Raw genomic sequence first — 19909 nt, forward strand, 5'->3', positions numbered from 1 at the left:
ATGGCTGTGGGCATGGTTAAGACTCCCTGGAGGGCGCACGGGTTTGGGAGAAGCGCTCCCGTGGGGGAGGGGGGCGGATTTGTTCTGTTTTGTTTTTTGACGCGGGGCGGGGGGTAGAGAAGTAAAGGGCGTGGCCGAGGCGGCTCCCTGGGCCGGGCCCTCCCCTCCCTTCCTCGTTTGGATCTCGCTCCTCTGGGAGAAGTTAAAACCCATATGCTCCTGAGAGGCGCTCCCAGTTCCCAGCGTGTGCTCCTGCGTGTCCGGCGCCCACCATGAGGCCCCTCGTCCTGTTGTGGGGCTGCCTCGTGCTCCCAGGTGAGACGGAGCAGAGGGAGTAGTGGAGGGATGTGGGGCTCGGGCCCAAGCTCGCTCTTCGGGTCTGCGGAGAGAGGACCTCCTGAACCTGCACTTCCTTTCCCGCTGTGCATGTGGCTGTGACGCAGGCCTGCCAGGTCCTTTCAGGCTTCATTCACCCCAACCCGGCCGGCCCGAGGTCCTCAGCCTCCTCCCTCGGAGGGCCCTCGCCACTTGCTGGTTCTAGAACCCAGAGCCAGATGTTCCAGACCTAGGGGTTCCAGCTTCTTCGTGCTGTGTGGGTGTGAGAGAAGCTTTACCTCTCTCATCATTTTCCTACTCTGCACCAAGCCTGGAGGCAGAGAAGACACCCCTGTACGGCTGCCACGTTAAACTCAGCTCTGCCACTCACAACAACCCTGGGAAGTAAAGAATTATCCCATTTCCTCAGTTTGCAGACATGCTTTTTTAAAAAACCTTTAATATCAAAAATCAGGATGCATCTTATAAGTGATGTCAATTGTTCAGTTGACAATGTTTTTCTTGGTAGTGTATAAAATTATAGTGTATCTTACATATGATGGCATCTTAAATTTTTGTTGTTGCTAATCCTCACCTGAGGATATTTTTCCATTGATTTTTCAGATAGAGTGGGAGGGAGGGAGGGAGAGAGGAAGAGAGAGAAACATTGATGTGAGAGAGACACATCCACTGGTTGCTTCCCACACCACCCCTACCAGGGCCGAGGATCAAACCTGCAGCCAGGTATGTGCCCCTGACTGGGAATCAAACCTGTGACCCCTCAGTCCAAGGGCCGATGATCTAACAGCTGAGCCACACTGGAAAGGGTGGCATCTGAAATCAAATGAGAATGAAATCTTACCATTTGTGACGGCATGAATGGACCTAGAGGGACTATTAAGCTAAGTGAAATAAGTCAGTCAGAGAAAGATAAACAGCGTGATTTCACTTACATGTGGAACCTAAAGAACAAAACAAGTGAAGGAATAAAATTGAAACAGACTCAGAGAGACAGAGAACAGACTGATGGTTGCCAAGGAGAGAGGGTGGGTGGGAGACTGGGTGAAAAAGGTGAAGGGATTAAAAACTACAAATTGGTAGTTACAAAAAGTCATGGGGATGTAAAGTACAGCAAAGGAAATATAGTCAATAATATTGTAATAACTACATATGGTGCCAGGTAAGTACTAAAATAGCAGGGGAAACACTTTGTAAAATATGTGATTGTCTAATCACCATGCTGTACATATGGAACTAATACAAAATAATATTGAGTGTTAACTGTAATTGAAAAATAAAATAAAGTAATTTTTAAGAAGAGTAAATTACAAAGTACATATTATAGAGAAGAAAACTGTTGCAGAGATAGCCAATGATAAAAGGTTGGTTGTGTGTGTGCATTAAAATTGTTGGGTTTTTTCCTTAAAAAAAAAACAGATAATTCAGAATATGTGCTTTTGTGTCCTGCCTTTTCATTTATTATTTGTTTTTGTTGTTGTTTTAATCCTCACCCCAGGATATTTTTCCATTTTTGTTCAGATAGAGTGGGAGGGAGAGAGAGAGAAACATCGATGTGACAGGGACACACCGAGTGGTTGCCTAACGCACGACTCCAATAAGGCCAGGGATGAATTGCAACCGAGGTACGAGCCCTTGACCGGAATCGAACCCGCGACTCATTGGTCCGTGGGCCGACGTTCTAACCGCTGAGCCAAACCAGCCAGGGCTCATTATTATTTTGGAACCCCATCTTTATATCTGAGTCTCCAGTTATTAACATGACCACTTATTAGACACCCAGGCAGACTCTGAAAGTCCATGTGAGGAGAGGAGCCACCCCACTACCTTATCATGTTTTAGCAGGAGGTCAGTTACCCCCATGACCAGGTCATGACCAAGTCCTCACTTGGCAGTGCCCTGTGTGGCTGGGGGACTGTCCAGAGGCGGCAGAATTCCCTGAGCTTCAGCGGCCACCGCAGTTTCCAGTCTCCAGCCAGAGCAGCTCATTGTAACAGACATGAGGCTGGTTTTCCACAGACCTCTACCAACAGAAAGGGGATTTTGCATATAAAGAAATGTTCGCCTTTAAGTTATTATGTCTATCAATAAAAAATAGTTCTTTTCAACAGAAAAAAATTAAATAGGACACTGCCATCACCTATCCATGAGAAAACTCAGAGGCCCAGAATGCTCAAGCAACTTCCCCAAGGTCACACAGCTACTAAGTGGCAGTGCTGGGATTCTAATTCCAGGGTGTCTGAAGCTAGAGCTTCCCCACCCACAACCTTTAGGGAAATAATTATGTAGAAATAATATATTTCAACAGCCCTGTCTCGAGGTCCCCTGGCGGGAGCAGGGGGTACCAACTCTGACAGGACTGCCCCCGGAAAGGGGTGATGAGAAAATCTCTGGTCTGGACCCTGGTGCTTGAACCCAGGGAATTCCAACCTCCACCCCTGCTGTGATTTCAGGTTATGGAGCCATAATGGGCCCGAAGAAGATCAGAGGATTCGAAGGTGACACTGTGTCCCTACAGTGTACCTATGGGGAAAATCTGGGAGGATACAAGAAATACTGGTGCAGGAAGAGCGGGATCCTCTTTGGCCGCTGCTCTGGCATTATCTACGCAACAGAAGACGGCAAGGAGAGGACAGAGGGCAGGGTGTCCATCCAAAACAACCTTTGGAATCGCACGCTCAACGTGACCCTGAGGAATCTCGCCCTGCAGGACTCGGGAGAGTACTGGTGCGGAGTCAAAAGACTAGGCTTTGATGAGACATTCCTGGTCTCTCTGATAGTCCTTCCAGGTAACAGAAGTCTCTGCTTTCCTGGCTGGAGGGCAGGAGATGCAGAGGGGGAGGGAGGGGTGGGTAGGTGGTCAGTAGTGGACCCAGTTTCCCTAACGCAGAGGGCATAATGCCTGTGGGGGAGGGGGGCGTCAAGAACTCCGTGAAATCACACAGGTCAAATGTGCAGCAGCGTCTGGGGCACAGATGTTGCTGCATGAGCCTCAGCTGTTCTTTCACTCTTGCTGCCCAAGGTCACACCGCTAGTAGGTGGCAGAACAGCATTCAACCCAGCTCTGTCCAACTCCAGGCTCAGTGCCTGACCTCTCTGCCCAGATGTGGGGGAGAGATTGCCATGGGCTGGGGACAAAATGGACATCCCATAGAATAAAAAAGATTCCCTCTCTCCCTGGAGTCAGAGACAGTCCAGAGGATTCCTCAGGCTGAGCCCATAATCACTGAATCCCGGACCCACCCCACAGTGTCACCGTGGCCACACTGGCCTCACCTCCATGTAGCCTCAGCTCTTCCTTCTCACCTCCTCTTCCCGGGATCTTGAAGTTCCATGGACAGGTGTAGGGGTGCCTGGGAACCAGCCTCTGAGGGGCTTGTTGAGCTTGGAAACATCAGGGGGCTGGGGCTGGAGCCATGGGGCTCTGGCTGAGGATGGAGCACCTCCCTGGGTGCCCAGAATCCCACCTGGACCTGCTGAGCCAAGGAGAAAGCCAGAGAGGGCCCAGGGGGTGGGCAGCCCCAGTCTGAGTGTCAGTAAGAGTGAGGTGGGTCTTTGTATCCCATTTCACAGATATGGGACTGAGACTCTGAGAGATCAAATCATTGGCCCTGGGTCTCATGGCAGGAAGTGGTGGAGCCAAGATTCAAAAGCAGGTCATTTCTGACTTTGGCATCTGCTTTCCCTGTTCCGGCCCCAGAGCTGGGACCCAACCCCCCAGGCCCGCCCTACTGCCAGATCCCCATCATCCATGGGTCTTTATTTTAATTCAGGTAAACAAAGATAAACTCACCAAATAATAAAAGCAGCATCAAAAACATATTGAACCTATTCTCCATTATTTGCAAGACATATTTACAAAATGTCTTCCATTTCTTAGTATTCAGACCTCATTTTTACCCAGTGGAGACCAATTTCACCTATATTTGAGGCCCCTCTGTTTTCCTTTTTACCCTCACTTATATTTATTTGAGTATAACATGCATCATTATATTATCCTCCTGTATCAGACCCTGTTGGCATCTCTGATTACAGTTGGGACATTGAAAATTTTTTTAAAAAGCTAATGACAGTGGTGTGCTGGTGAATGTCTAACAACTGGCTGGGGAAACTGAATTGTAGTGTTTGCCCATTTCTGTGGTGTCAACACCCCTGCCATAGCCAATTTCCAGCCACCAACAGTTTAACAACTGGCTCACAAAATTCCCCAAAAAGCTAAATCTTAGCTCTCATGAGCTAGTGTGAGTGTCTCAGCACACCCCAGAGTATGGGGAAACATTAGAAGAATTTCTAGGAAGGTCAGAGCAAGACAAGAGTGCCTATTCTCATCGCTTGTATTCATTACCTGGAGGCCCTGGGCGATGAACTAGGTCAAGATCAACAAGTATACATATTGGAAAGGAAAAGAAAAATACTCGTTATCTGCAGATGTGATCATTTACTCAGAAAAATTGGAGAAAAATTGGCTTAGATTAGAATAGAAAATGGTTCGACAGGAGAAGAGTCCAGGATAGCATGTAAATCAGAAAGGAGGCGACCAGTGGACTCGGGGAGGCAGGGAGCTCAGTGGTTTGGCCACACTGGGTTTCTGCCCATTGTGCTAGGCACGGAGGCTAGGCATTTTGTCCTTGAGAAGTCCTAGCCTACTGTGGAGACCCCGTAAACAAGTGATTGCCACAAACTGAGTATTAGCTCCACTGGCGACATGTCCAGGGTACTGTGGGTACACAGAAGACAAAGGATTTGCTCCTTCCAGGGAAAGTGTTGAGGAGGAACTGACTTTTGAGGCAGCGTGTGTTAGGTAGAGATGGACGGGAAATGCATGGCGCACAGAGGAACAATGCGTCGAAGGTGGGGGGCAGGCAGGAGGCTAGCTTATATGGGACTAGAGGGTAACCCTGTATGGCTGGTGCAAGGATGGGGAAGAGGTGAAGTCGGCGAAATGGATTGAAGTCTGAGTTTAAAAGGCTTTGAAAGGCATGAGAAAAGGTTTGAATTTCAGCTTACGGGCAATGGGGAGCCATTGACTGTTCTAAAGCAGAAAGTGATGGGTTCCAATATATATTTTACAGACAAAACGCATCCGTGTGAAAGGCAGTGTGGAAAGAGGTCAATGGGCAGTGGGGGACAAGGGAAGCTGGAGGTCTGAGCTAAGTGGGAGGCCGAGGGGACTGCAGGAGGGGAAGGCCAGCAGTCCGCTGGAATCCACCATCTGTGGCTCCTGAGTGGCTGAGGGAAAAGGTGGCGATGCTCTGAGTGGAGGTGGGGGTGGGGAAGCTGCTGGCTGCTCCCAAGGCAGGAAATCTGGCTCGGAGCAGTGATCCCTGCCGCCCTGAGACCAGCCTTTCCTTTCCTCTAGGTCCCTGCTGTCCTCCCTTCCCCACCCCCTTCTTCCAGCCTCTTGCTACAAGCCTCCAGCCCAAGGCCAGAGCTTGGCAAACTCAGCCCCCAGAGTTGAGTGAGTGAATGGTTTTCTGCCCCTCTCCTGCCCCTTTGTAGAGAAACACCCAGTGAGCGCCTGCCTGGTGTCAGACGCTGCACTTTGTGGCCCCCACATCCCGGGAGCTGGACTGTCAGCTGAGGAATGGGAGGATCAGCAGGGTTAGGTCGCTTGTTCAAGGTCACACAGGAAGCAGCAGAGCCAGGAAGCAGAAACAGCCTGACGACAAAGTTCTGGGTGTTCACCCTGGGGTCTGAGGAGCTAGCAGGAGAAGCTGGGCCTTTTGCCCTGACCTCTGGAGCTGACCCTGGCACCCTGCCTGTCAAACCCATGGCCTGCTGAGGCACAGGTGGTAGGGGTGGGCATGTGATGGTGACATGAGGACTTTCAGGTGAGGGCAGAGGTGACTATATGGGGAAGGCAGGAAGGCATCTGCCGAGTGGTCACTGGAATGGGTCACAGAGGTGGGGGCAGGGGCTCATGTCCCCACATAGAGTAGGTGTCAGGCTCAGAAAGGGACTAGAAAGTGTGCACAGGAGGGGGTGTACCTGGGATGTGGCTTGCTTGCTCCAAACGGCTTTGTGTAGGCCTCTGCTTCTGGAGTGTCCTTTCCTGGGGATGCTCTGAGAAACTGGTCCTGGGGAGAAGAGGGTTCGGGGGTCAAGGCTCAGAGGTCTGGGGATGGGATTCAAAGGTCAGGTCAGGTGCTGAGGCATTGCTTTTGGACTTGTAGCTTCTCCTGGTGTCCACTCGACAGTCACCACAGCCAAGCAGGGGAAGACAGAGGCCAGGGCCTCTCCGTCTACAGGGATGTCCCCGTACAAGCGCACAGGGACCTCTCCTCGCACAGGGATCTCTCCTCGCACAGGGACCTCTCCGCACGCAGGGACCTCTCCTCGCGCAGGGACCTCTCCTCACGCAGGGACCTCTCCTCGCACAGGGACCTCTCCTCGCGCAGGGACCTCTCCGCACACAGGGACCTCTCCTCATGCAGGGACCTCTCCGCACGCAGGGACCTCTCCTCGCGCAGGGACCTCTCCTCGTGCAGGGACCTCTCCGTATGAAGACACCTCTCCTCACAAAGCAACCTCTCCTCATGCAGGGACCTCCCGCCCATCGACGAACCTGGATTCCACCTCAGCAGAAGACACCAGTCTTGTCCTCAGAAGCAGCAGCTCCAAGTCCAGGTGAGCTCCAGGTGACCAAGGTCACCTTTAGGCCATCCCCAAACCAGAAGGGGCCTTTGGGCAAACAGGAACCTAACACTGCTCTCTCCAGGCAGACAGCTTCCTGAGGCAGTAGTGACCAACCTGCCCTACAGGGGCCCGCAGCCCTGTTGCCTGGACAACAGCCCCACCCAAGGTGAAGGGTCCACCCTCTCCCTGCCAGGCCTCAGGGACAGTCACTAGTTCAGTAGCTTCTGCCTATATACTTTGCACTGGGCCCTGTGCCAAGCATAAAAATATGGAACCAAAATAGTTTTTCCTACCCAGTTGGAGTCCTAGCCTGAAGTATTGGTCCTTCGGGGTTCATACATAACTGTACCCCATTACTGACATCCAGGTAACTGCTGGCAAGTGCAGACCCAGCTGAAAGTGTCTCTTGGCGTTGGCAGTGGGGGCTGGGACCCTTTCCTTTGGAACTGACTAGATGTTTGGTCCCTGGTGCCCTCTGATCTCCTTGGGAAAGACAAGGGACGTGGCCGGGACTCAGGATAAGAATGTCGTGGTATACAGCATGCCGCTGATATCTGGTGACAGCCATTGGCCGCCTTCTGCAGGGTGTCCCCCACAATGGTCCGCATCTTGGCGCCGGTCCTAGTGCTGCTGACCCTTCTGCTGGTCACAGGCCTGGCTGCCATCGGCGGGTGCATGCTCCGGTGGAGGAAGCAAGGTGAGCAAAGGTAGATGGAGTGGGTGGGAGGCTTCCAGCCGGGGACCTCACTGGGACCTGAAGTCCCCACCACCCCCCCCCAGAGAAACCTCATAGCTCAGTACGTCTGTCTGAGAGATGGGCGAGGGGACCAAAGGACCATCAACATTGGTCATTCAGTGGGGGAGTCATTCAGTGGGGGAGTCATTCAGTGGGGGAGTGGGAGGTTGGGGACTTTCAGCTTGCTCCCGTCCACGCGAACTCATCACTTCTCTCCCTATCAGTCCCAGAGAATCCAAGTTCAGTCTCTGCAGGTCTCCTCGTGTGATGACTGACTGTAGGCGGGGAGGCCGGACCAAGCACTGAACTTGAGCATAACTTACATTGTGGCCACTGGGTCTCCAGAGGTGCTCAGCTTCATTCCAGGCTTGGCTTCAAATCCCAGGTCTGCCATCTTTTTAGCTGTGTGACCTTGGGGAAACCACCTAAGTTCCCTGAACCTCGGCTCCTTTAGATCACAGATTATGTCCAATAGAAATAGAATACAAGCCACATATGTCATTTACAATTCTCTGATAGGCACATGAAAAAATTAAAAAGAAACTAGTGATGTTAATTTTAATCATATATTTTATTTAACATAACCAAAATACAGTTATTTCAACATGGAAACAATATAAAAATATTAATGATACATAGTCTACATTTATTTTTCCATACTGAGTCTGTGAAACCCAGTGTAATTCACAGTAGTCACATGTCCAGTGCTCAGTGACCTTGGGTAGCTCGTGGCCCCTTCAATGGACAGCACAGATAATAACTGAAATAACAGTGATAGGAGCAACCAGGTGCCAGGCATTGTTGTGTGGTTTATGTTACTTTTATCTCCTTTAATCTCCTCAGTACTGTGAAGTTAGGAACTACTTATTACAAATACTCCCATTATACAGGGGAAGAAACTGAAGCACAACTTGATTAAGTGGCTTATCCTTAAGTGTTTGCATAGCTAGGAAGTAGTGGAGCCGGAAAGATGTCTGGGAAAGCACTTTGCAAATTGGCAATGTTGTCCCTGTGCAGATGGCCATGGGGACATCCTGGATCTGCATAGCCCCAGGAAGAAATGTCAGCTTTGCCCATGTCCCCAAGTCCCTGCAGAGAAATCAGGGAGTTTCATACAGCGTGGGAGCATTCCTGGCCCCAACCTCAGAGCCTTTTAGCATTTTGCCTTTCAAATTGTGGTCCCCAGCTAGTAGCCTTGACGGTCCCTGGTAGCCTGTTAGTAATGCAGACTCTCTGGCCCTAAGGCCCACCTACTGACTTAGAATCTGCATTTTAATAACATGTCCTGGGGCCCTATATGCACACTGAGGTTTAAGAAGCAGTGATTTGCACACAGGGTTTTACTGCCCCAGCCCGTTTCTGGCCCACGTGAGGGATTTCCATGGCTGGGTCATTGCTGAGCCAGAAGGGGCTTATGGGGCCAACCTGCCCACCGAATTCCTCTAGGAAGCCCCTGACCAAAGGTGCAGGGAGGCCAGTCCACCTCTGTGGGACAGCTGCAGGCTACTCCTGGCTACTCCTGGCCTCAGGGTATTCCTTCTGGTCTCTTTCAGCTCAACTGGCCACGGAGACACAGAAGAATAAGATCAACCTCTCACACTTGGTAAGACAGGAACAGGCTAAAGGCCAACCTTGGACACTCAGACCCAGCAGGGCTGGAAGTCAGGACTCCTGGGCTCCACCTGTGCGTCTCCCTGCCTGGTCCTCCATGCCTTGGCCCTGAGACAGCCCTTCAGGCTGTGTGCTGACAGCCTCCCTCCTCACCCTGACTTCCCACCAGGGTCCAGGCAGGACTCTACCCCGGGCCCAGCACCTTCCTCTCTCCCCTTTTTATAATGAGATCAGAGCTGGATACAGAGTGGGCCTTTGAGATCATCTAGTTTAGCCTTCCTCTAAGTTTGGTGCACACCCCCTGTCAGAACACCTGGGGTTGGTGAGCAGGTGGTGTCAGAAATATACTCACCAGCCTGGCCCGTGTGGCTCAGTGGACTGAGCATCGCTCCATGGACTGAGAAGTCCTGGCTGGATTCCTGGTCAGGGCACAGCCCAGCTTTCAAGCTCAATCCCCAGTGAGGGGCATGTAGGAGGCAGACAATGTTTCTCTCTCACATGGATATTTCTGTCTCTCCCTTCCTCTCTCCCTAAAAAATAAATAAAAACATATTTTTTAAAAAAGAAATATACTCACCCAACCAAAACCTCTAGAGGTGGGGCCCAGGAACCTGAATTTTAGACACTGCCCCCTGTGGATTCCAAGAGCACACTAGATTGTGACAACTACAGGCTCTAGTCTGCTTTTGCTGAAGAGAAAACTGAGGCCCAGAGAGGGTAAAAATCTTGCCCAGGGTCACACAGCAAGTGGTGGCCCAAATGGAGAACAGGACCCAGATTCCTTAACTCCTGTCTTTTCTCTTTCCAGAACACCCCAATGTTTCCTCTGAGCGTTTTTTGGCTCTGAGACATAGGCTGAAGGTGGTGCTCTGGGAACCAGGAGGAAGAAGGAATGGGGTCGCTTGCCCATCTTCCTGCCCTGAGGCTACCTACTGCAGGGCCCTTCCCTGATCCCTGCAGAGAGACTGTCCCTTCCCATGTAAGGAGAGGGCTGCAGAATCCCAGATTCAGGAAACCAAAGCCCCACTTGCCTCATCCAACCCTTCCTCCCTCAGCTGTTTACTGAGATGCCTCCGTTCTGATTCCTTTATCAGGGGGCAGGAAAGGAGGCCAGGATGCCTTCTTTCCTGGCGCCAGCCAAGACAAAAGCCTCAGGCCTGATCCCTCTCCGGAGGGGTGGGAAGGAGCTATGGGCGTGGCTTGGGAAGTAGCTGTTGTTGTCTCAGGAAGCTCTACAAAGCCAAAGGTGATGAACGGAGTGAGGGAAAGGTCAAGGAGATGGACAGGGTGCTGCCACTGGCCACTTTCAAAGCCCAGCCTCCTGGCTATTCATCTGGGGCTCACTCCAGCCCACTGCCAGAAGAGGGGCTGGAGTAGGAGAATCTCCATGCTGCTGTGGGAAGGCCATGGGGGTGGAGAGTGCTTGTCCCAGTGGTGTCCCCTGCTCTGCTTCCTGCCTGTGTGCCTGTGGAAGGGGCACCGGGCCGTGAGCAGAGGAGCTGTGTGTCGGGGTGGGGGGGCCCTTTGCTGGAGAAGAATGGAGCAGGTCTGTCTCCTGAGAGGGTCCGAGGCAAGACGCTGTGAACATGACCAATTGAGAACGTTTGCTTTTCTTTGGCTTCTCTGTAGTTTTGAGCAGCGTCTGGAGGTGGAGTTGAAAGGGCTGGGGTTTTCTTTGCCCACATTCAGGTCTGAGGGAAGAGGACACCCTACTCACTCTGCGAGCTGTGTAAAAACTCAGAGGGACGTGTCAGTGGTCAGAAGAGCATCTTCCTTCCCAAGAGGCTACTGCCAGAGCCTCTGACTCTTTTCGGGAACCTACTGTGTGCCGGGGCTTTCCAGGGCTATGTCACTGAGTCTAACTCCTGCGCATGTCACTGAGTCTTTGCAACTCCCACGCAGCTAGGTGTTGTCCCCCTCTTTATACAGAATGAGAAACAGAGGCTCAGAGAGAGTAAGTAACCTGCCCACAGTGACCCAGCAGGAAAAAGGCAGAACTGGGAAAACTAACTGTAGTCTGTGGGGCCAGCTGCAACCCCCTGTGCTTCTCCACTCCCCATATTGAAGAACAGGAGGTTGAGGGATGGAGCCAACTCCTCAGCCCAAGACTCTTCCCCCAGACTCAGGACAAAGAGCCTCCTTTGGTCCATGGCCCCGACTCCTGTAATGGATGGCCCAGCTGGGAGTTCTGGGCTCAGATCAGAACTTTTCAAGGTTTCTCTGTATCTTTGCTCCTGTTTCTCTAGTGCCCAAAAGCAGGGGCTCTCATATATATCTGCGGGTTCAACAACCCCAAAAATACCCCTACACTGGCTAGAATAGGCCAATTGTCCATAGTGTGGGCAGAAGGACCGATGACAGGTTGGGACCGATGACTGGACATGGGGTAGTGGTCCTGGCCACTGCCTACCTGTGTCATTTGGTCTCTGCCTCATGAGGTTCTTTCCTCAAATTCAGTCCCCCTTGAGTAGGTGACACTTCCGTGGCTGCTGGTGGCCAGTGGTTAGCAGTGGCTGCATTGTAACCGAATCACAGAGCCATAAACATGGGATTAATGGGAAATGGTCCTGCATGCACTCAGGAGTCCTCTGCCAGCCCAGCTCTGCCATGTCCTCACCAGAGGCAGGGCTGGAGGACAAGGACCATGAGTGACAGCATTTATGAAATCTCCTTCCTCCTTCCCCCACTTCCTGTGCCCTCAAACATCCACCTCTGCCCCATCCCCTGAAGCCAGAGTGTTGACCAAAGGAGGAGCCGGTTAGTAGACAAGGCCCTGCACAGAGAAGTGTGCTACACGCCCCCGGAAAGCTGCGGGAAAGGAGCTTGGGTCTGGGTCAAATAGTGGCGAGTGAGTACAAGTCCCAGCTTAGCCACTCAGCAGCAAGTTACACAACCTCTCTGAGCCTCAGTTTCCCCACCTAACAGGGCTGTAGTTAGGAAAGTATGAGATGAGACAACCCGTAGGTGTCCAGAAAATGGTAGCTCCTTTCTTTGGCTTCAGGGCCCATCAAGCCATGAGACTCGTGACCGGGCACCTCAGGGCAACTGTGCCCTTGGGAGACTTGGCCAGGGACCTTGACCAACTCCGTCCGTGCTCTGTCCAGCTGCTAGGACAAGGGAGCAGGAAGTGGAGGGGCCTGGCATCCCAACCTGAGGACTCATGGGGTCAGGAGGGCCTGGGTGAGGAGATGGGTGTCTCTACTCACTCTGGATCGCCCACCTCTCTTCCCTGGGCCTCGGTTTCCTCATCTGATCAAGGAGGGGTTACTCAGGCTGATGATCTCTGAAGAATTCTTCCTGTGCTGTTTGTTACTCGATGAATCTGTGAGGTGTCCAACTTTGCTCTCTCTGGGCCTGTTACAAAGAATCTGCAGCCAAAGCTAGAAATAACAATAAAGAAAACAAATTAATTATTGCAGGAGTCCCCAGCTGTTGAGGGATAAAAACGTTATCATGAATAGTCATTATGACCCTGAGGAAAAAATTCTCATTCCCATTTTACAGCTTAGGAAACTGAGCCTCAAGGAGGTTAGGTGGCTTGCCCAAGGTCACACAGAGACCTAGGAAATTGGACCTAAGGACTCGGACTCCACAGTCCATGTTCTCCTCCCCCTTGCCCACCCCTCCTGCATTTCCCATCTCCACCCCAGCTCCCAAGAACGGGCCGTTCTGACGGAGTCTCTGTTTCAGCCTCTGGGGAACAGCCTGGTCCCGGAGTACGCTGTGATCAACCTTGCAGCACCCACTGGGCCTCTTGCCAGCCCCAACCCCTCTGCCAGCCCCTGCACGGATATCCGGTGCCAAAGCCAGGTGTGCACAAAGGGCCCTGGGGGTCTGGAGCCTGACTCCTCTCTGACAGTGTGGGGAGGCGGGAGAGGGCTCTTTCCTCTGCATACCCCCCAAATTCTGCTCCCCCCATGCATCCACCTACCCCATCATAACCACAGGCCTTGGCCATTTCACTGGGGAGCCAGAGCTCTTGACCTTACATCCTCTTTTTCCCATCCAGAAAATTCTCGAATAGCTTGTTGGGAATCGCAGCTTATAGGGCTGGCAGGAATCCAACATCTAAGGCTCCCTCAGGGGATGGATGGATTGGGGGGGGTCGTCAAAGCCTGAGGGTTCAGGGGAGAAGTTGTCAGTTCCTGTGCCCCCTCAGATGGACAGAGGCCTGGAACTGTGGGAAAGACTGGGTGGACCCAGAAGCCACTTAGAGACCCCTAACTGGACTCCTTTCAACCCCACTGTTGTCTCGACAGACCGCAGAGGAAGAGGAAGCCTCTTTCCAGGACCTGGAGGCTGAGGCTAGCCCGGGGCCTCCCCTCCACACGGCTGAGGAGGAGCTCAGATCCTCCATGTTCGTTCCAGTCTAGCCACAGAACACCCTCCAGGCAGGCCTGCTGTGAACCACGAACCCGAGGGGCTGGATTTGCGCTCATTCGAATAAGCTTTCTGCCATGGCCTCAGAGTTCACCGCCAGACTCCAGGGCTCTGCCCAGCTTCCCCAGGCTCCCCTCCTGATTGCCCCAGCCTGACCTGGAAGCCTTTGGCAGCCTGCCGTGCTTGCCTCAGTTCCAGCAGAACCGGGACCTACGCTGCAGCATCCCTCGGCAGGGCGTGCAGCCGCTGGGTCTCACCGGAGCCAGGCAGGGCTCAGACGACCGGTCTGAGTGTATCTGCTGCGTCTCCTCCCTTCCTCCCATCCTCAGACTCAGCACCACTTCCCCCTAAATAAGCCTGGGAGGAGGAAGGAACATGCTGGAGTTAGACCGGGTCTGATTTCTCAAAGTGCAGCTATGAACCACCGCATCCAGTCCTTCAAGAAGCTCGTGAAAAATATGATTCCTGGGCTCCATCAAAACCGTCCCTGGGGCTGGGCCCAGGACTCTGCGTTTCTAACAAGCGCCTGGTGATTCGAGGTGGAGAACTCCTGGGCCCAATGAACTCTGGGGTCCCTCCAGCTTAGTAGCTGCATTTGGAGTGTGGGGTCTTCCACCTGCCCCTATAGTGCTGCTCTGCCTACAAAACCGTGACCCAGCTGGAGGCTTTCCGGGGCCGGCCTGAGTTCACACCGGGAGGCAGGGAGTTGCCTTTCCGATCTCCCCACCCAGCCAGACTTCCATTCCAGGCTTTGGAAGGATGGAGAAAAGCTTGGCTCCTTCCTTGTCAAGAAAGGGTTAATTGCCTATGGGGGGGGGGGTGAGTGGTAGGAAAACCCTGGTGCAGATGAGTCCCTAAAATGGGGGAGGAAGGGGATAGGGCAGGAACCTAAGGGGAACCTCAAGGTGACCCTGAGTCTGGCCACCTGAACTACTTTTTTCTTTTTCTACCTTTTTAAAAGTGAAATGGGGAGCAGAGCATTGACCAGTATACAAAACTTAGAAAGATGGAGGGAAAAAGAAGAAAATAAGTTATCCATCATCTCGGCACTACCCAGAGACCATCATTAGTGCATTTTGTTGTATTTCAGTCTTTTTTCTTCATATCACCTGCTGGTGTTCTTCACAAATTACTTTGCATATACAACTTCATATCCTGCTTTTCCCACTTAATTATTATAGCATATATGCATCACTCCACGTTTCTACAAACCATGTATAAATAAAATGTTTATCAGCCATGTACTATTTCATCACATCAGTGTGCTTTAATTTAATTGTGCTTTTCCACCCAGCTGGTGTAGCTCGGTGGTTGAGCGTTGACCCATGCACCAAGAGGTCTCTGGTTCGATTCCCAGTCAGGGCACAGGCCCAGGTTGTGGGCCGAAGCCCCAAGTGGGGGGCATGCAGGAGGTGGCCAATCGATATTCTCTCTCATCGATGTTTCTATCTCTCTCCCTTCCTCTCTCTCTCTAAAATCAATAAAGACAGAATAAATAAATAAATACATTTTTAAAAAGCATTCAGCCCTGGAAGTTTTCCTTGTTAACACAGCTTTCTGAAATGCAGAACCAATTTCACTCCCACCGGGGCCTTACAACCAGCATCTCTCTCTCTAAGTCCTTCCAGCCTCCACACCCATCCCTGTGGATGTGATAGGAGAAACGGTCACCTCATCTGACCTGTATATGTAGCCCAGCAGGTGGTCTAGCGTGAAGTAACCTTTTATGTAGAGTCTATAACTTTGCCCAGAATCACCCTAGAATTAATGGTTTGTGTAATGTGTTATCTTGTGATCTATGTAATCAACTAAAATTCCTCCATTACAGCGGTAATCCCTGCCCCTGATGATAACCCACACTGTTTACAGGACCAAGGACAGGATATTTTGAAGGACCAGGGGGTGAACCAGATAAGCAGCTTGAAGGACTCTCTAGTGGCCTTTTCATGAACTTTCCTCATAATAATACTAAGGTCTCCACCCAGGGGCAGACATTTTCCACCATTTTTGAATAGGTGATGTAGGCATTGCTGGAATGTCCCCCCCATACCTGCAATGATGAACCCCGCCTTGGTGTTTATGCATGATTTCCCCCAATACAGATCAGATGCTTTGGTCAGGAGGACACACTCTGAGAGCGATCCCTGGTGTGTTCCTTGCTTGCTAGCTTGCAATACAGATTATTCTTATAAAACCATTTTGAAGTTGTCTTTTAGTTGGCAACTACTGAGCATTTAGACTCAGTCTGGACCACTAACAAAACCACCCAGGAATGCCCCAGCAGGGAGACCCTTCAGGGCCAGGGGGGCTGGGTAAGGTGGAGCTGGTCTGATGAAGCGAGGGACACTCGCCAGAAGGTGCCAGCCAGTGCCCGAGGCCCCTAGTGAGGGTGAGCACTACCCAGGTTCTCCATGGAAGAGGGAGCCCCCAGGTCTGAGCTCTGGGGGCTCTGACCAGGATCTGGGCACAGTGTGTGTCCAGATATTGCAGGAAGATAGGGAGCAGCAAGTTTCAGATTGTCTCAGAGACCCCAAAATTCCACCCATTGCAGACTTCCCCCTTGAGAAATCCCTAGGCCGGAAGCTAATGAGAACTGGGGTTGGTCAGAAGGGAAAGAACCCTCCTACCCTCTCAACCTGTCACCTGTGGCCGCCGGGTCATCCCAGTCCCACCCCTGGGCCATTCTCAGATCATGTGCCCACTAAACAGATTGATGTCTATTGTGGCCGGGCTCTCTTCAAGGCAACCTAAAATTGGCATTCATGGGATTCCAAGTTTCTGTGGATTTATCCGACACTCACGAATCACAGGTGCTCACACACCCCTCTAACTCCCACCTGGGCTCTCCCTGCCCAGCTCGCCCTCCCAGCAGGGGGGCAAGACCACTCCCTTTGGTTGCCAGTCTGCAATCCCCCCCCCCCCCGCTTGCTACACCTTGGTTTTACATTTGCATTTGCACCCCAAAATATCCAGCTCTGCAACCTTCCGTAGGTACGTAAGACTCTGTTCAATGCCCTTGAACCAAAGAAGGCACCGAGTCACTGCTCACTGACCCTGAGAGCAAGGGTTTCCAGCTGCAGACTTGCTGAGAGGAAAAACTTCAGGAAGAAATTAGGGAAACATCGAAGAGTTGCTAGTGTTTCGTCTTGCCAGACTGGGACCTTAACAAAATAATTTGTTTCTTTAAAAGAAACATTTTAATACCAAAAGAGAGTGTTGATAGGAAAAAATGCATGTATTGAGCACACCCTTCCTTCCCCTGCCCCTTGACAATCGGATTGTGTGACCCTAGTCCACTGAGGGGAGATTTTCTAAGTTCGCCCGCCCGGGAGGCAGTGGCTCTCAGGGGAAGAGAAAACAGAGGCAGAGAAGGCGGAAAGCCCATGAAAAAGCAAGGGGATGTGGTGTGCTTTGGGGCACCCGTCAGGTAAGAGGGAAGTGCTCTTCACCTACAACACTGAGTATATGACAGGCCCTCAGCACTGGCCGCTGGGAGGGGTGTCACAGTGACCTGAGTGTGGGCCCCTAAGCCTGGTGCAAAAGCAGCAGATCTGCCCATCTTGACTGGACCACACGGCTTTACCAATCTGTACACCCCTACCCCCCAAAAAACAAAAAAGCTTGCTGAGGTCCAGAGAAGTAGAGGGACCTGCTAAACACCACACAGCAAGTTCCAGGTGAAGCCGAGTAGATTAGCCATAGAGTCCGAGTCCCCTGGCCCCCGAGAATGCTCCCAGATTACTGGATACAAGTAATTAGAAGGACCATCTTCTGCGGGTGGGGAGTGTGGAGTGACAGGACTGGAAATTTCAGGAGACATCGCAGAACACAGGAGATCCCACTCAGATTCCATTCCAGAATCATCTGTGCTGTGTTCCCTGCTCTCGCCCTCTCCAGAAGCCATCTACCCCACCCCAACCAAAGACAAACAGCCCAGAAACCTTTGCTTTCACATTTAATCAAGGGAAAAGAAAGAAAACAGTCAGACAGAAAGCTCAGGATGGCTGAGGGAAGGGAGAGGGGAAGGGCCACTGGGCTGGGACTTCGTGTGGACAGTGGATGACAGGGGCCTCATTGTCCTGAGGTCCCTCAAATACAAGCGTCCACAGTGGGAGGGAGACAGAGCTAACCCGGTGGGCGCACACACCTGTTTCATGGAGTGGGGCTTATGCAGAGGAGGTAGCACGCTGTTCAGAGAGGGACAGAGACAGGAGATGGACCCAGCCTGCCCACTGTAGGTGAAGGTGCCAGACAGCATCAACACTGGAGATTCACCCTAAAGGGCCACCTGCCAACTCCCCAGCAAGGTGCCCAGCTCCCCCAGCCCCATCTTTTAGTCAGAGGGCTTTAGAGGTTAACCAAGGCGGAGCGGGTGGCCCCCATAGCAGATCCCCTGCTGCCTCCACTCCAAGCCCCCCAGGTGAGATGGGAGCTGGCAAAGGACACCATGGCCTCAGGCCAGCACAACACCCCATTTTCCTCCCACTCCCAGTCCCCTTGGGCTGAGGGTCAGGGTGATGTGAGAGCAGAATGGATAAAAAGAAGGCTGGATAAAGGGAAAAGAGGAGTAGAAAGATGACTGCATAATGAATGCAGCTATGCAAATGAGATGGGAGCAGGCTTGACCTTGACATCTCATTTGCATACCCTATGCAAATGCAATGAGATCCCTAATATAATAAATATATTTCTAACTTTGTAATAAATATTTTTTCTTCTCCCTCCCCTTCCCTAGGAAATGGGCACACAGTGGTTCAGAGGCCAGCTGCGGCTGACTCGCAGCGAACACCGACTAAACATTCAGAAGGACCAGGAGGCACAGGGACTGGAGTGGTCCCTGCCCGGACAGGCTCGCCAGGGAGGCTCACAGAGGAGGATGGGGGAGGAGATGCCTGGGAAAGATGAGGTCAGCATTCTTTCCTTAAGGGATTCTCACTCTGGCCAATGTGCCTCGGTTGGTTGGAGCATTGTGGGTTAGATTCCCGGTCAGGGTACACACCCAGGCTGCGGATTCAATCGCCAGTTGGGACGTGTGCAGAGGCGACTGATTGATCTTTCTCTCTCACATTGATCTTTCTCTCTCTCCCTTCCTCTTTCTTAAAAAAAAAAGGGAAGGAGGGGTGGATTCTCCTATTTTACACGATTGCCCTCCCCAAGGATGGGAGAGTAGCAATTAGCGTCAGAGGACAATAGGAGAGCTGGAGGATGACATCTGGGAGGGTCAAGGCTCTAGAATCTGACATAAGGATCTCATAAGACATGGAACTGATGGGAAACCCTGAAAAGGGGACCCAAAGAGTGATCTGCAAAGCTTCTCCTCTCCAAAAACCAAGCCTGAGAGAAACCCAGACCCAGTGTGTGACATGTGGGACATAAACTGCACAGAGACCGTATGGATGGCACGCCCTGAAGCTGGGCAGTGAGGAGCCGGCCAGAGCACAACCCTCCATGGCCCAGCACTCACTCCCCTCCGCACCCTTCCTCAACCCCAGTCAGCCCAATACAAGCGGACCACGTGGGCCTGGCCACAGCAAAGACCAAAATGGACAATGGTCATGAACAGGGAGCCCAGGTGTGGCCTCACCATGGGCCAAGGAGAGCTCGGAGCTCTTCAGTCAGTAGTAGCAGGCTCCGGGCTGCGGGGCTCAGCCCGCAACCCACACTGACCGGAGCTGAGCCTGCCAACCCCTGCCGGCCTTGGCCTGCGGCCAGCAGAGCTGACCTGTCAGGGGCACATTGGAGAAGTCTATGGAGAGACTTCGGCAGTGAAAAGCTGTGGATGAGGGAAATACAGAGCAGTGTCCCTCACAGGACTCCGCCTCATTCCAAGTAGGCAGAGAGCTGCACTGCCCTCTGGCTGTGACAACTGGCTCATGCTTTGGTTCCTGCAGCCTTCAGGATGGCACCAGGCTGCCACCACTGCCCAGGCCTGCCTGGCTGCCACGGGGCCGTGCACTCCCCTGCACAGATAGAAAAGGCCTAAGGCCTGCTCCTAGGACACAGGGGTGAGAGGTGGGAGGAGCTCAGGAATGCTGAGTGGCCAGTCCAGAGGAGAAAAGGTGACGAGAGTGTGCAGGGGTAGTGTACCTACTGACCACATGGTCCCAAAGCAGCTCTTCTCTTCTCTGGACTGAGCCTTTTGGAGGTGACTCTGACACACTCCTGGGCACAGCTTGGCCTTCAGAGAGGAACATCTGGTGGCCAATGGGCATC

At 52.3% G+C, this 19909-nt stretch overlaps 1 protein-coding gene and 1 long non-coding RNA gene across 4 annotated transcripts; one reads left to right on the top strand and one right to left on the bottom strand.

Moving 5' to 3' along the window:
- Window positions 1–260: 260 nt before the first annotated feature.
- CD300LG (CD300 molecule like family member g) lies at window positions 261–13798 on the top strand. 2 transcript variants are annotated; one of them, XM_036268129.1, is made up of 9 exons: window positions 261–315; window positions 2787–3122; window positions 5693–5791; window positions 6507–6625; window positions 6842–6960; window positions 7554–7666; window positions 9259–9308; window positions 13007–13126; window positions 13576–13798. In XM_036268129.1, exons 1-9 carry the CDS (start codon window positions 273–275, stop codon window positions 13687–13689), a joined length of 1113 nt encoding a protein of 370 aa, XP_036124022.1. In that variant the 5' UTR covers window positions 261–272; the 3' UTR covers window positions 13690–13798. The 2 variants fall into 2 exon arrangements, with proteins under 2 accessions (XP_036124022.1, XP_036124023.1); XM_036268130.1 differs by lacking the exons at window positions 5693–5791; window positions 6507–6625 and having other exon boundaries at window positions 6876–6960.
- Window positions 3690–14460, bottom strand: LOC118633909. Of its 2 annotated transcripts, none has more exons than XR_004960302.1 (6): window positions 13954–14460; window positions 13248–13431; window positions 12523–12696; window positions 8029–8153; window positions 6322–6410; window positions 3690–3806 (listed from the first exon to the last, which is right to left on the bottom strand). It is a non-coding gene; the product is annotated as an uncharacterized LOC118633909 (long non-coding RNA). The 2 variants fall into 2 exon arrangements; XR_004960301.1 differs by having other exon boundaries at window positions 13853–14460.
- Between the last annotated feature and the right edge of the window lie 5449 nt (window positions 14461–19909).

Source organism: Molossus molossus, unplaced genomic scaffold (assembly GCF_014108415.1).
Source record: "Molossus molossus isolate mMolMol1 unplaced genomic scaffold, mMolMol1.p scaffold_m16_p_19, whole genome shotgun sequence".
Lineage (NCBI taxonomy): Eukaryota > Metazoa > Chordata > Mammalia > Chiroptera > Molossidae > Molossus > Molossus molossus.